We start from the raw sequence: 15,378 nt of genomic DNA, 5'->3' as shown, positions 1-15,378 counted from the left end.
AACAGGATAGATTTTGGCTCTCACATCAACAGAATTGAGAAATTAAGATCCCATTGCAAAATTGCAATCCTGTTGATAACGCACAAGCCAAAAAGTCACCAGCTGAGGTCTGCGGTTGTGACATAAGAAGATCAATGTGACATCTTGAACTAGCAAACGAGTCACGTGGAGCTGGTGAAAGAACAGAGTCCCACAGTGCCATTTCAGGATCTCCTCCGCATCACAACACTGATCTGTCCTTGACCACCTGTGTTTATTCCTCCCCAAAATTTGTTCCATTCAGCGTTGCCTGCTCCAAAAGGAAAGCAACAAGGAACACATTGGTCTTTTGGCAGCAGCAACCTATATCAGCTTCAACATTGCTATATTCTTCCTGCTTCAGAGCCTGCAGCAGTCCTGGTTTCATAGGCTCTCCTCTGCTTTTGGAGATCCAGTCTCAAGCAACATCCTGTTTTCCCATCTGAATTAAAATTCAAGACTGTGGTAAACGCACTGTCTGGAGCTTCTCTAACACGCAAGCACCTGTACCTTTGAACAGGCTCGCAGTGTGCTCTCAGCACATGCAGTTCAGAAAGCCCAAGTTGTCAAAGCCCTGGTGGTGCAGGGCCACCAGCTTTGCTCCTCAAATCCCAGGCAGGATGCAGGACTGGATGCCCTGTGCCAAGCGTAGCAGTTGGGATGGGAAGCTCCTCTCGGTGCAGCCCTCTGCCAGCCTGTCCACCAACAGGTTCTGGGAATGTGGAGCCGTCAGACCCTGTTCCACGTGTCAGACCCGGAGCTGTCACCCTTGTTTCCAAATAGTTTCACAGAATCAAGGAATAATTTAGTTTGGAAAAAATCCCAGCAGATCATGTGGTCCAAGCCCTGGCTCAGAGCACAGCTACCTCCAATGTGAGGTTACTCAGCTCAGCATGGGGAAAAAGATAAAAGGTAAAGGCACCCAAACGTCAGGAAAAGTCTACCAGACAAAAATTCCAACACGAGGAGAGCACCGCTTTGGGTTGCATTACAAGTGTCTCCTTCCCTCTTCCCCTCTGAGGTCAAGAGCCATTTCTGCAAAAAACGGAGCCACTGTACATTTTTGTCCACTGTTTCACAAGCCAAGGAAGAGGTTATGCACGCCCAGGCCATGATACAGGATGCACCATTTTTTGTTAGGAAATTTCTACTTTCTGCCGAGCACTTTGATTAGGCTTCAATTTCTAATTAAATCCTATCCTGCATACTTCTTATCAGCGTAAGATTATTTTTACTTCCTTCTTCCATTCATTCTTTGCATCATATGCTGCCAAACTAACTACTTAAGACATATCAGCAGTGTACTTATCTACAGTCTAAATGTCTCCTGGAAACAATATCACAAAGGTTTGTGCTTCCTCTTTCACACCAACAGCCACAGACAAGGCACAAGATTGAAACAGTAGTATTATAGATAAGAAATATATATATGGGAAAGAAAAATAGAAGCAAAGTTGGAACATTCGCATTTTATTGACCTGCCTTCATCTCTAGTTCCCATCTAACAGCACTTTTAATGATCATTTTAAGTCACTCTTAGCAGCACGGAGTTTGTATTGAAGTACCACAAAGAGGTTTTGTTGTTGTTGTTTTTTTAGGGTAATCTTAGGAAAACAACAGAGGGGGAGGGTTTCTTCCCGAAAGTGTTTTCTTCCCCAATAGCCAGTGGCTATTGCATTCCGACGCAGGCTTCCCTGCTGAAGGACAGCCTTGTTTTCTGGCTGTCCAGGCAAGCACATCCCTCCCCGCCAGCCTTTGTTGGGCTAACTGCAGACGCCTCCAGACAGGATTACTAAGCAGCTCTACCCGGGTCTGTTCTCAGAGAGTGTTCAGCTCCATTAGAGCAGAGTATTCCTGTTTCACAACTAAGAGGCCCGAACACGCCATCCGTTATCTCCCTCCTGCAAAGCCTTGGAGATTTCCAGCTCATTTCAAGGAGCTGGCTTTGTCCTGTAAAGCAGCACGTACTCTGGGCTCCGTGTACATCGCTGCCTCCTTGGCATTAACGCAAGAGCTGACAGATCTGGGAAACTGGAATCACTGGATCCCCCATGCACACTCAAAGGCAAGAGCTTTCACGAGATGGCTCTGCAGTCCCAGAGGCCGTTTCATCTCCCCCTCCAATCTAACAGAGGCCACTTGTTACATCTAAAGCAGGCTCACTCTAAAGAAACTCATTGAGATGTGAAGACCTCATCTTGCTGTGTTTAGAGAGTCTTAGTACTCTAGATGTGTTTTCCTTACTCTAGATTAGTTTTCCCTTGTCATATACAAATTTTGTAAAGCAGCTTCATTTGGATACAAAAAAAAAAGATGTGTTTTTGCTTGTTTTTTGTTGTTGATACATTGGCATTTGTGATAAACCCACAACCATGCTGGCAACTCTGCCAGCAGCACACTTTTGCTGTCAAGTGCTTTTACAAATAATCCTTAAAATATCCAGCAGTGGTGGGTATAAGAGAACTCAAGGCAGTGGCATATGTTGTCAAGCCTAAAGCTACAGCTAACGCTAACGTCAGTGCCAGGGAAAAAAGCCAGTTACTTTCTGCACCTTCCAGTTTAGTATTGGACCTCTGCTGGAGGTCTACGTGACAAACTAAAGGTCAAAATGTGGGGCACCATCATGACGGGAGGCATTCGTGGAAGCCTGTATGTTGGCTGAACTGCCCCTCAACGCACAGAAGGACGTCATCAGACCTCCTTATCCCACTTTTGTACAGGTTTTCAGAACTAAGTGGTTGGGTTTAATGGCCATAGCTGTTAGGATTTATTGCCTCTGAAGCCAATATAGGAAATGGAGGGAAAGAAGAACTGACTGACAATGAAGTATTATTACAATAAAAGGATCGAGAAACTTCAAAATGCACTTTTCTACTTTCAAAAACCAGCAGTTAACCTGGTAATGCTGTTGCTATGTCAAAAAGGAGAAAGATGAAGATGAGCAGATTCCAGACCAGCGTGGCTATTTTCCAAGCTGAAAATTAATACGTGCAACTGCAGCAACAAACACCGCAGCCCACGCTCACAAGTGCATAGTTGGCAGTGAACCACCTACAAAAGATGACTCCTCAGCTGGCACTAACCAGGTAACTCAAACCAGTAGTGGCTGATACTGCTGAGATCTAATAACCTTTTTAGCTTTTTGCTCTGTCTCTTCTTTCCAGAGAAATCCGGCCTCCGTTACCTTAAATATGAGCACCTTGCATGTGCATGGCCTGCGTGTGTCACTCAGCCTGGCAGAGCATCCATCCATCCCAGCCCTGGTAACATCCAAACACCCTGGAAAATACTTTGAAAAGCGACTTGCATTTGCTGGCAGCAGGCTGCATGCTATTGCTCTCTTCAATAGGATAGCCAGATTTTTAGACCTACTCTGATACCCTGCTCTCTCCAAGCTTCAATACAGCGTTTGTACAGCACTACACAGCAAATTACTATTTGGACTGAAAGAGGTGAGGATTAATAATGGAGTGCCATGGGTGAGTAAAGAACAGAGTAGCAGGCCTACAAACAGTGGGACGTGGTGAAAAGACCAGCAGCGGGAAGGAGACAGACTGCCAGGCTGGCATCTGCCCGAGGGCAAGGTGCTGCTGGATTTAACAGGATTCAGGCTCAACCTCTGACCGCTCTGGTTTCATGGCTCCCACAGGGGACTTTGGTAGTAAGCATCTATTTAAAAACAAAGTCCTGACCTAGTTATGTCACTAATCTCACTACTCACAGGCAGCAGACCCTTGCTTTCAGTACCTAGCTGCACCCACAACAACCAAGCAGGATGGATTCAAACATGCGACACCATCTTAGCATGTAAAACCTAGGTATTTTTTAGTAACTCACAATCACTATTTGAACCATATAAATTCTTTAAGCACACAAAGTAACAAAATGGAAGCGACTACCAGTATCTTAAATACGTGTGTTAGAAACAGCAGGAAAAAATAATTTGATACAGCTGAGGTGCCACTTGGCTTTTTACTCAAGTTCACATATCAGACTACCACTAGTGTTTGTTAGCCAAGCCCATCGGTGACAGCTCACAAGAAGGCAAACACAGAGCTACTTGAGAAGGTGAGCATCTCTGTCAGATGAGAGACAGAAGTGGGAAGGTTAAAGTCGCTGCTGAAAATATTAGGCCAGAATGCCAAATCTTGTCATAGGGTATACTACAATTCATGGCCAACAGTTACTAACCCATATTTATCTTGGGGAAAAAAAAAATAAATCTCCAGGTGCTCTCAAGGTAGGACAGCAGGAGGGATGACAGCAAGGAGTGGTATGGCCTCACTTGAGGCCACACCAGCAGCCCCCCGGCCGCCCCCCTGGCTCTGTGGTCATCGCACAGCATCCAAACCCCCTACGTTTGTTAGTTCCTTGGAACATACACCAGCAGCTATCTAGCCAAGTGCTCTGCCTTTGGTGGGACCAATTGAACGAAAGCACCGAAGTCTGGTGAGGATGAAGTTGGCTTCGATCGCCATGCTTTGCAGGAACCTGGGGGCTCGGCCCCCCAGCACCACAGCGGATAAATTCCTGCCAGCCTGCCTTACGACAGACACCTGGGGCCAAGAAATAAATGAAGCCAGGACACTTATTCCTAAGACACATTACTCAAACTTTGTTTTCCTGAAGGCAAAAAAGAAACATGTTAAATACAAACATCCAAATACCCCAAGTAAATAAAAGGGGAAGGAGTTATGCCTCTGAGCCGTCCTGGGCACAATAGAATCTCCAAAACAGGAATTCTAATCCACGGCATTTATTACTTTGCTAATGCTAGCATCAGGAGAATTATATTTAAATCGCCATGATTAATCAGCCCAGCAGGCCCATCTTCGCCTCCTTTACAGAGGATGCAGAACCTCTGAGGTTTTATTAACCCTTACCTAAGGAACAAATCGTTTATCTGCATCCATTTATCTTGGAGAAATCACCAGCCATCTTCAAAGGAGCACTGCTTCTCCATATGTAACAGGCACACCGGGATACTTCAAAAAGAGCCGGTTTCATTTTTGTTTGTAGCAAGTTTCACTTTCAGACGGCACGAACTGCCGTATTTGCGCTGTACGGGCCACGTGAAAGTGTTTACTTCCTCAACACCTTGCTAGAAGCTTCCCAGCGGCAGCCCCGGCCCTGTCGCGTTAAAGACCCGCTTCCAGGAAATGACGGCCGTGAAGAGGCTGCGCTGCGCTCGGTTGTTTTAAAAACCAAACAGCTGACAACACCAGAAACCTCGAGCAGTTCGAATTAAGAAATAAAAAATGGAAGAGTTAAGAATCCAACATTTCAACCTTCCTCCCCCTTTTTCTTTAACGTTTCTGCAACGAAGCACAGGTGGACGTCTCCAAGCTTCCACCTGAGCAAACTCTCGAAAATGAAAGCCAGGATCCTCCACGGCCACGGTTCCCGGGCCAGGAGCCTTACAGGCACCCCCACATCATGCTGTGGCCAGATGCTGCCGGCAGGCGAGGGCTGGACGCGGTGGGCAGTCGCGGATCCCACCGCACCATGCAGCTCCCAGGAGGACGCCCGCTCGGCTCCGTGCGCGTGGACGGGCGTTGGGGAGCAGCACCCCTAGCGCTGAGCAGGGAAACGGGAAGAAAGGCAGCCCGGACACCCAAGTGTTTACAGTCCGAGGGCAAACACAAGAGACAATAGAGGCGGATGCGTGACGAGATGTTCCTGAATTCCTCCCACGCTTTTAATTAAATAGCGCTGTTCGCTAACAACTCTTTTGTTCCCCCTTTTACAAGTGGGAGATTTCTTAATACTATCTGCATGCACGACACAATCCCAAATACCTTTTTTTTTTTTTTTTTAAGTCTAGAAATGATTAAAACTAACATTCAAGCAGCTTGTTTCCACCGTATCCTCCATCAGTGGATAAAAATAGTCGAGAGCTTTGCTCAACTGCTCTTGAGGCAACACCTTTTTCTGCTTCCTGTAAATGCCTCTGTATCTATGCTGAAAAGTCACAAGCAGAGAAAAAAGCACCGTCCAGCCCACCGAGATAAACAGACCGTCTCAGTCTGAGCAAGTGAAACAGAAGCACACCTCACTGCTGGTTTTACATCTTATGCAGTACCTCAGTTGTGCCAAACCCCTTTCTAAAACAAAAAGATCCATTCAGAAAAAGAAACTTTAGAGAAAAACATGCCCGTGCAACTCGAACATTAAGCCAGCTGTGCCTCACTGCAAGTTGAGAGTTACCTGAAGTTGTTTAGCTTTTGTGCCCGAATCTCCCTCCTCGGTTCAGTTCCTATGTTTTTAGGGAAAGTCTCTGTGCCCTGAGTGCTAACAAGTGAACTATTATTACAGCTATTGCGTTCAATTACAGAAGGTCATTGTGCTAGAGGTAGTTTCTTACGTAAAAGTGTTTTCAAATCAGCAGGGTGGGGGGAGCTGCATTTCACCAAAACCTGAACTGATAAGGAAAGAGACAGAACTGTTTACTCAGCAGTGTTAAGTCATTTTCCCTTCATTTCTACATGACACAAAGTAGGTAGTTTAAACATGCCACAGCCAGATCTTGAAAGTTTAATGCCACGTTAGAAACTGCAGGCAGCACTCTGATATCATGCGATATCTATTTATTGTGGATTACAGATCCCAGCAGCACTGGAGAGAGTTTACAGTTAAGATTCCCCTACAGACGTGCCTCCCAGACCAAAAAAAGGTTTTGCTCTCGCCGAGCCTTAGAACAAATAGTTGGCACTCTCCTCCAGCAGGGAGCAGCTGGGCAGTTGCTACCGTTTCTCACTCCACTCCCCGTGGCCAGCCATTACATTACCCCAAGTTTCTTGTTCGAGCTGAAATCTCCCAGAAAAAATAGAAAGTCACCAAACTGGGGGGCACGGCAAGTTGCCATTTTCTGTTCGGTGACCTTTGTCAGAGAAGAGAGACAAAAAGAGAAAGAGATACGTGCCTTTTTTTTTTTTTCTTTTAAGTAGAGTTTAATGCTCAAAACACTGCTCCCGCAAGAAAATGGTTCAAAGTTTGGCACGAGTTTTTAGGCACGGTATATAGATAAATTCCATTTTAAGGACTGTGGAAAGTACCCCTAAAAACCAACCAAACAACACCAGCACAGGAGCACGACACAAAGAGAAACCCTGCCGGCAGTCCTACCCCACCACAGCCAAAACAAGAGTTTCTTTCCCCAAACGGCAGCTTCGCTCCTTCCTCGCTCACCAGAAAGCAGCCCTCCCGCAACCGCGCTCCCCAGTCAAATGCCACGGGTGGGGAAGTGCCGTGTGGAGGGTTCTGCTCTGGGACAACTGGAAATCATTTCCTTATGCGAGGAGGGGGGGATAAAATAAAAGCGAGTCACGTCCTCGAGCAAGCAGCACCCACCGCACCGGAGCCGGTTACCTGTCTGAGACCCAAGAGGAAAGGCATTCTGCAGGCTCATCCTCTGCACCCGCGCATGGGAACGCAGGAATTTAAAGCCCCACAGCAAGCATTTCCTCATCTGCTGCGGGAGCCCGCGCCTCCGATCCTATTTAAACCAGGGCTTCCTCGGCTGGGAATGCTATGTAAACAGGGTCCTGGGACACGGCACGCACTCTGGCTCCCCCTCCTCCTCCTCCCACTCCCCGTGACATATCTCAGACGCAGCCGAGCCGGGGTGTTTGCAAGAGGGAAATGACATCAGGTCGGGCACTTCTGAAAAAAAAAAAAAAAAACAACAGCAGAAATGAAAAAAAAAAGCCAAAACTTTAAGGCAGCTGCCGGTTACCGCCAGGCAGCTCGCCGCGCACAGAAGCGGCGCTGCCGGTGCGGGACGCTGGCAGCGAGCGGTGGCTGAGCAGGGGCCGCTGCTCCCCGCTAGCTGGATGCTGCGAGCGGAGGAGAAGCTATTAAAATCGTCGGCGAGAGCCAACAGGTCCTCGGCGATGATTAAATCTCCCGAAGCAAAAATAGCTTTCTCCTCAAAAATAGATTAAACGCCCGAATTCGCTGCTGCTTGCTGCACGGCGAGGCGAGCAGGCAGCGGGTTTTATCTGAGCATCTCCAGGTGCTGGGGACCTGGATGGAGGTTCACGGACCCAAAGCACTGCCCTGCACGCTGCTGCCACCGCGCCTGTGCTTTTTCCTGAGCAACTCTTGCAGCACTGCTCACCTCGGCCCCTCCAGATAACAGCCAAAGGCTGCTAAAAGCACGAGCAGCAGTTCCCTTGCTTTCGGCAGGGCCAGGGTTGGGCTCCTACAAAAAGTCCTACAGTGTAAGACAGGTGACGGGAAGACATCTTAATCCCCCTCTCCCCAGGGAAAACACGACCGGCCCCGACGGATGGTTTCCAATTCTACTTGAGCTCATTTCACATTTTCGTGCCAAGGGGCAATTAAGCCTTATAAACAAATTCATCATCTGGTGCACAGGATGGCATTTCTTGTTTGTCCTCTCCCAAGCAAGGAGTACAGCAAGTTCCACACCGGGGTAGGAGATGACACTGCAGAAGGTAATCTAAATTTAACTCCTTTTCCTACCTACACTTTGAAAGTTCAGCAACCTCTTTTTTTCGTGCTTCTCTTTAATCAGCAGCTGTTCTCGTCTGTCCTGTAGGGACCGGGGCACTGCCACCACTCCCATGTGCTGTAGCAGCAACGCCGTGGATGTTTAGCTGAGGGGAAACTCCCCTTGCCATTGGCTGCTTCAACTTTTGGAGCTCAGTACATTAAAATATTTGACAAGGACAAGGAGTGTATTTTTTTTTTTTTCATAGAGAGTTCGCTGAATCCCTTTTTTAGTAGAAGTTTTAACAATAACTTCAGAGGGAGAGCAAGACAGCAAGAGGCACAAACCACATACGATTCTTACAAATGCTAATTTGCAACAGCAAAAAAAGAAGGAAAAAACAGAACAGAAAATCCCTGAACAACCAGTTTGCAGCAGTGTCAGAGACAGCACCCGTTTTCCACACCAAAACTCAGTGACCGCTGTCACTGCCACCACCTCCCAGCCCTGCCCTGGGTTGTTTCCCAAACGAGGACCCCATGGTGGGGGGACCCCTACAAAATCAGGCTGCAAGGCTGTAATAATTATTACCTACTTTTACGCCAGTTTAAAGCTACCATATAAACCTGCTGTTGAAGGCGAGCACGTCTCTGTTTTTCCTAAGAGAAAATAGACACGTAAGTAATTTCCTGAAGGACACAAAACATCAGCATTAACTATCACCAGGCAATGGGATTTTCCAGCTTTTGTGCTTCTGGATCAAACAAACTCTCAACCTTTGCTTTTCCAATTCTATGGACAAACACCGATGATATAAAAGGGCAGCTTTCTGTTTTAGTAATCTGTTCTGTGGCCTCATGCTGGCCTTTGAAATATCCGATTTTGGCTGCTGCTAGACAGAGCCCTGGACTAGACAGATCTCAGGGCTGAGCCAGTGCAGCCATTTGTGAATCCCTACTGTCAGAAGGGATCTAACTTTAACAACCTGCCTCTCCTCCAGCACGTACTCAAAAAGCAAAGCTTCATTCCAGATCTAAGACAGGTCGTGAGGGACTATCAAAGGCAGTAACTTAGTGGAAAAGCCGAAACATCCTGATCTGTGTGTGAATTCAGTGATTCTGAAAAAAACTGACACAAAAAATGCGGTTTGCAAATAGGGATTGCCACATCCGACTGCAGCAGCCACCCTTCCTACAAGTCCCTGACTGACAGTAGCCAGCGATGTGCTCCACAAAATCTGCGGTAGGTGACTATGGAAAAAGCCCTGGAGAGAAATAAAAAGCAAAACAAAACAAATCCTCCCCAGCCCCAATAGCTGCACAAGTTAGCTCATACCCTTTTGATATCCTAATCAACCCAGTCTTTTCAAAACACTCAGGTTCTTCTAATCTTTGCAATTGTTTTGGATATTTCAAATGGTACCATTTTAACCCCCACCTTTTTTTTTTTAATCCAGGAGTCCTAGCTCCAATGGCAATGAGTTTCATAGACAGTGGTTATAAACAAATAGTTCCTTTCATCAGTAGTGAATTCACCACCTTCTAATTTGACTTTCATATTATTACCAGGTGGGAACAGAAGTCCCCATCCATCTCCTCACCCATTCATTAGTCTGTACCTGTTAGCTATCTTCTTGTAAGAGATATCCATCTTCCTAGTCCTCTTAGTGTAAAATCTTTTCCCAAAGCCTTCAGCTGTTCATTGCCTGTTTCCAAAATCCTTCTAATTTTCTATTGCCCTCTGCTTAGGAGCAAGCAGAGCTGAAATAATTGTTAATTTAATGAGAGCAGCAGCAGCTTTAAATCAGGCTCAGCATGGGTTTCACTTCCTTTACGTGAAACTGGAGTTTAACATCTGCAGGGCCGTATCTATGATGTCTTGTGTAACTATCCAAGATGTGAGGAACAGAGCAAACAAGTTCTTCTCTGTAAATAAATCACTTGAGAGCTCTGAAAAATCAGGGCTAAAGTCAGGATAGATTACGGGATCAACATTATTTTGAATATCTGCTTGTTTAGGCAGCCACCAACCCCTCCTTTTTCAGCATGATCCCACTGCAGGTTAGAGGTGAGCAAGTTCTTGTTTTTGTGGGTTTTTTTTCCGAAGCAGAGGGAATAAAGACCCCTTGCTTTATCTGACAGTAGTTCTGCTCTCCTGAATATGCCATCTGCACCAGACACAATGTGCAAAGGACGCTGCTCGACAATTTCACAAGCCCAGCACAGCCTGTGCCTTGTGATCTCAGATATTAGCATGCTACCGAAGCAGATGATGGAATTTGTTTGGCCCATTTTAGAGCTGCTCTGATGTTTGATGGGACAGGCTCATGAGTGGGTTTAGTAACCCAGCAAGATCCAATCCCCATTTTGATACCCCCGAGGAGACAGCTTGACCTTTAGATGATCCAGATATGACAACATGATTGGAACAAAAATGAAGCTGTGCAGCTCAAATCTGTCAGGCCTGAAGCACAATGCTAGTCTCAGTGGCTCCATTATTGGAGTCCTAGGCAGGAACAGGTTTTGAACAGTAAATATGAGTGGTCTGTAATATCCCCATAAACTGCAATACCATTGTTCTGGAAAAAAAGAACAGTGCAGCTATATATATATATACAGGTTAACCATAAAGTCAGAACAACTGTTATCTAAGAAGTCCTCCATTTACCCTAGGACGCTGTTATTTTCACGTTGGTAACAGGAGCATCCCTTGAGCATCAGCTATCCATTTTCATTAGTCAGCCCATAGCCTTGGGTGCTAGAACCGAGACTACACAGATCTGTCAGGCACAAACAAAATGTGAAAGGAGCAACCTGAGCGGGGGTGACTTTATCTTTGCCTGTCCTGAAGATGGCTTTGCAAGTAAAGAAAAAAGATAAAGATATAGAAAGGCATAAAAGCAGATCCCTGCTTCTCTTACGGTACAACATCATCCAGGAACAACCAAGCTCCATCTGCCCTGACAGAACATACTCTAATGGGGTTTGTTTGCTAGCAAAAATGGCATAAGATGTTTGGAAACCATCCATGCTGGGTCCGCAGTGCAATGCCTACACACCATTCCTGGTTGACCACCTGCCTGCCAAGCCTGCCTACTTGTTGCCGACTCCTGAAAAGCAGAGGGCCCCTTACCCACCCTGACAGCACCAGAACAAGAACACAACTTTCCAGCACCAGGAGCAGATGCAGTGGGTTCTTGTAACGTGCAGCACTGGTGCTGCCTACACACATCATCATCAAGAAATTCCAGAGGAACAGGCCAGTCTGATAATTCCTCAGTACCTAGAGGATCTTCTGTACTGCTTAAGGAATACTAATAAGCCTTTTAGACCCTTTGTGTCTAGTACCACTGGACTATTTCAGAGGTGGTTAAAGCAGGTCCCCCTTTTAGTATGCAGTCAACTACAAAACAAGGACACTGAAGTCACTTGGGTTTAACGTTTCTCAGACCAAAATCCCTTCTTCATTGCTGGAGAGAACAAAGAGTAACTCCAGCAAAAGACATCTTACATGTGGAAAAATGACTTGTGAGCCAGCGCTACAGCCAATCTGCTGTACCTATGAATTTTAATGTGCAATGAAGCACAAGGGCTTGCAGTGGTCCCAGCCTGTCCTTGGGCAGGTCCCCCTTCCCTGCAGCCTGCTGCTGCTTCTGTCAGCTCGGTGGTTTTGAAGCACAAGATGCTTTTGCAGCCAACTCAGTCTAGATAAGCAAATGGGGACTGCATTTCAACCTCACTGCTGTCACCTGTGCTTTGTCTCCAAGTAACTGGTTAACCAGGGAAGTAGAGACTGAGCACTTCAAAACACGCTCAGTGCTGCGGGGAACCCCAGTGCCTACGATTCATGCTCGGCTCTGGTCGAATTTTGCACAGCAATCGTCAGCCGAGCAGACAAGTGAAAATACACACCACGTCCTCCACCTGAAAGCCATGCGTGAGCCCTGAACCAAAGGAGGAGGCATTGCATAGGAAACCACCACCCACAGTCACCTGGTATTTTTGCCTGTCCTCCTCTTCAATTTTTGTACGTGGGTGAAGAAATACCAACAGTAAAGCACCTTCCTTTGCATTTTTGTAAAGCAAGCAATCGCTCCTCTGAGGCTGCTTTCTGCAGTAAGCTATCATAAGGACAGATAAGAAAGGGCAAGAGAAGCCCCCTCCAACGCCCACCTGACAGAAGAAGGCCGCATCCAGGCTGCTCCAGACTCTCCTACCAGCTCTGCCATTCAGCTGATCACAGAATCACTAAGGTTGGAAAAGACCTCCAAGATCATCTGGTCCGACCATTCCCCTACCACCACCGTCACCCACTAAACCACATCCCTAAGCACCACGTCCAACCTTTCCTTAAACACCCCCAGGGACGGTGCCTCCACCACCTCCCTGGGCAACCCGTCCCGATGCCTAACCACTATTTCTGAGAAGAAATGTCTCCTCATTTCCAACCTGAGCCTCCTCTGCTGCAACTTGAGGCCATTCCCTCTCGTCCTATCGCTAGTTATCTGCGAGAAGAGGCTAACTCCCAGCTTCTATATTCTATATCTATTTTCACCATTTTTTTTTCTAAATTACACTGAATAATTTGGTATTTTGGAAATAGCACACTGGTATTCTGTAATGTCACATCATTTCGAGGAATCATATAGTATGGTAATGCCGCTATTGAAAACAGTTATACACAAAATCCCAGGCCCCTTCTCCAAGACCAAAATAAATTTTGTTAACCGTAGCTTGAAATTTTCAGCACTCGGCGGTGTTGTTTCCCACCGCTTTTTGCTCAAGGAGGAGAAAACGACAGCCACAGGTCCGGCATGCTTTTCTGCACAGCAGCAGAGAGGTGGCCAAGCCAGCGCAGTGTCTTTTGTAATACAAAAGGCTATTTGCACGATTTTGTGCCACCAGTTTCACCACCCAGGCCTGCTAAAACCCAGAGGCCTTAAAAAGCTTTAAAGGCCACAGCCCCTGAGGCGGGGGGACCGGAGAGCTGGAACGGCCCTGTTCAGAGATGACGCCACCTGCGTCAGCGGAGACAGGGCCAGTTCTGCCCCTTCGGCCTTCCCAGCTTTCAGGCACCGATGCCAGGCTTCGGTTTTAGCCTGGAGTGGGTAATGAAGTCACGGGAAAGCCGACTCCTTTCTCAGGGAGGGAGAAGGGGAGGGGTGGGGGGAGATCAGCTGTTAAACATTTGACGGGACCGTCTCAGCGGGGCCAGCGTGCCCGGGGTGGCGCAGGGACACTCGCCAGGCTCCTTGCTTGTTGGCAGCGCAGCTCTTGTTTTCCTCCTGCCCGTGTGTGCAAACAGGACCTTTGGTAACGGATCAAGGGGAGACGATCCGCTCCAGACGGGGCTGAAGGCAAAGGGTGCAGACGGTAACAGGATCCCCCAAACGTGGGATCAAGACGGTGAGCGTCTGCTCTCGTTTTAGAGTCTTGTACCATGCGGGTACCAAAAATACAGCCTGCGTGTGGCCTTTGGTCACATCATCACAGCAGACAGCATTGTCCAAAGCTGTCAATGCGTTTGCTTACCAGCACAGCCTTGGAGATGGAGATCTGAAGATGCCCTGCTCTTAGAAGAGCTATTAGGTTTTTTTTTTTTTCCTCCAAACGACAGCAACTTGCTATTTTTAGTGCTCATCTCATATGCCTGCTTGGCATTTCCCTTGGGCCTTACCCTCGTTTCACACCACTGATGCCAGCTCCCACGAAGCATGTTTTTGGTGCCAGAGGGGCTGGTGCCAAGTCTGCCTGTCTTGATGCCAAAATGGCAGCTGGCTTTATTGTTGAGATAGGATTTGCCAAAACTAACGGCACTAGTGCTAGGGTGACTGGCATTGATTTCAAGGTTATTTTCTTCTTTGCTCTTCTATTGCCTCTAGACTTCATGGGATAATACTACTCCAAATGACCCTCTGGGGTCCTAGGAGATGAATTTTTCATCAGGGTCTAAGGCAATTATGCCAGCAGACAGTCTTAATGCATGAGACTTCAATAAGGAGGATACATACATGCACAGAGCGATTATCTGGGACGCAGCACTGCCACTGCTGGGTCCAGTTACAACAGACACAAGCCCCTTTTCTCCACCTGCAAAGACGTTTAAAATAACCTATCACGAAAACTGAAGATAAGGAGGGTTACGTGGCATTTCATCACCACAATACACCTAAGACTGGAGCAGGAGAAGAGAGTCAGGGATCACCCAAATTGTATTACATCCGCATGGGCAGGAAGACAAAACACACCAAGGTCACGGCCTTCTGCCCCTCCTGCTTCTCGCAAGTGCCACTCTGCAAAGCGCTCAGATAAAATCCAGTCTCACATGAGGGACAGGTGCATCGACATGGGAAACACCCACACGGATGCAACTACATAATTACACGCTGCATCTATTATAAGTGCACAGACGCATATAATTTGACATGATGGCATCCCTTCAAATTAGGAAGTATTTGCATGTTAATCTATGCTATTTTTCTTATTAATATTATAAAAAATTGTTCATAAATGTTGGTGTCAAACGGGCACCTGATTGCATAAAGATGCTCAGGTATTTCTTCAGGCACGGTGCAGTTAGTTAGCTTGACGAAAAGCACAGAAGTGGTTAAATGGCTTTGTCGTGCGAGACTTTGCTGGGATATCTGACATTTCTTCCAGCCTGGTCAGAACTTTCTGAAGTTCGCTGGTCTTTTCTGAGCTCAAGTTTGCATCTTGAACAAATTTAGAAAAGCCCCCAAAATCCCAGCAGTCTTGTTTTCCTCAGCTGGTTTTACAAGAAAGAGGTTCTTTTATTGAGTTCTGAGAATTAAGTTTCTGTTTCCAGCAGAGCACCATTTCTACATGGCTTGCATCCTTCTGTGAAAGGAATGGATTTTCTGGGAAATCCTTTAGGAAAAAGAGGCA

General features: G+C 46.8%; 1 protein-coding gene across 6 annotated transcripts in view; it reads right to left on the bottom strand.

Moving 5' to 3' along the window:
* WBP1L (WW domain binding protein 1 like) overlaps positions 1–15,378 on the bottom strand; it is a 57,509-nt gene that overhangs the window by 16,320 nt on the left and 25,811 nt on the right. Inside the window, exon 1 of one of the 6 annotated variants that reach the window (XM_080596920.1) lies at positions 7,387–7,622. The exons of 4 other annotated variants lie outside the window; for them this stretch is intronic. In XM_080596920.1, coding sequence (XP_080453046.1) covers positions 7,387–7,486 — 100 coding nt within the window. In that variant the 5' untranslated portion in view covers positions 7,487–7,622. Of the gene's footprint in view, positions 1–7,386; positions 7,623–15,378 lie in introns of those variants that run through there. One more of the 6 variants, XM_080596918.1, reaches the window with a different exon arrangement.

This window comes from Anser brachyrhynchus (assembly GCF_964034855.1).
Source record: "Anser brachyrhynchus genome assembly, chromosome: 6".
NCBI lineage: Eukaryota > Metazoa > Chordata > Aves > Anseriformes > Anatidae > Anser > Anser brachyrhynchus.
This window is presented reverse-complemented; position numbering and strand designations above follow the sequence as displayed.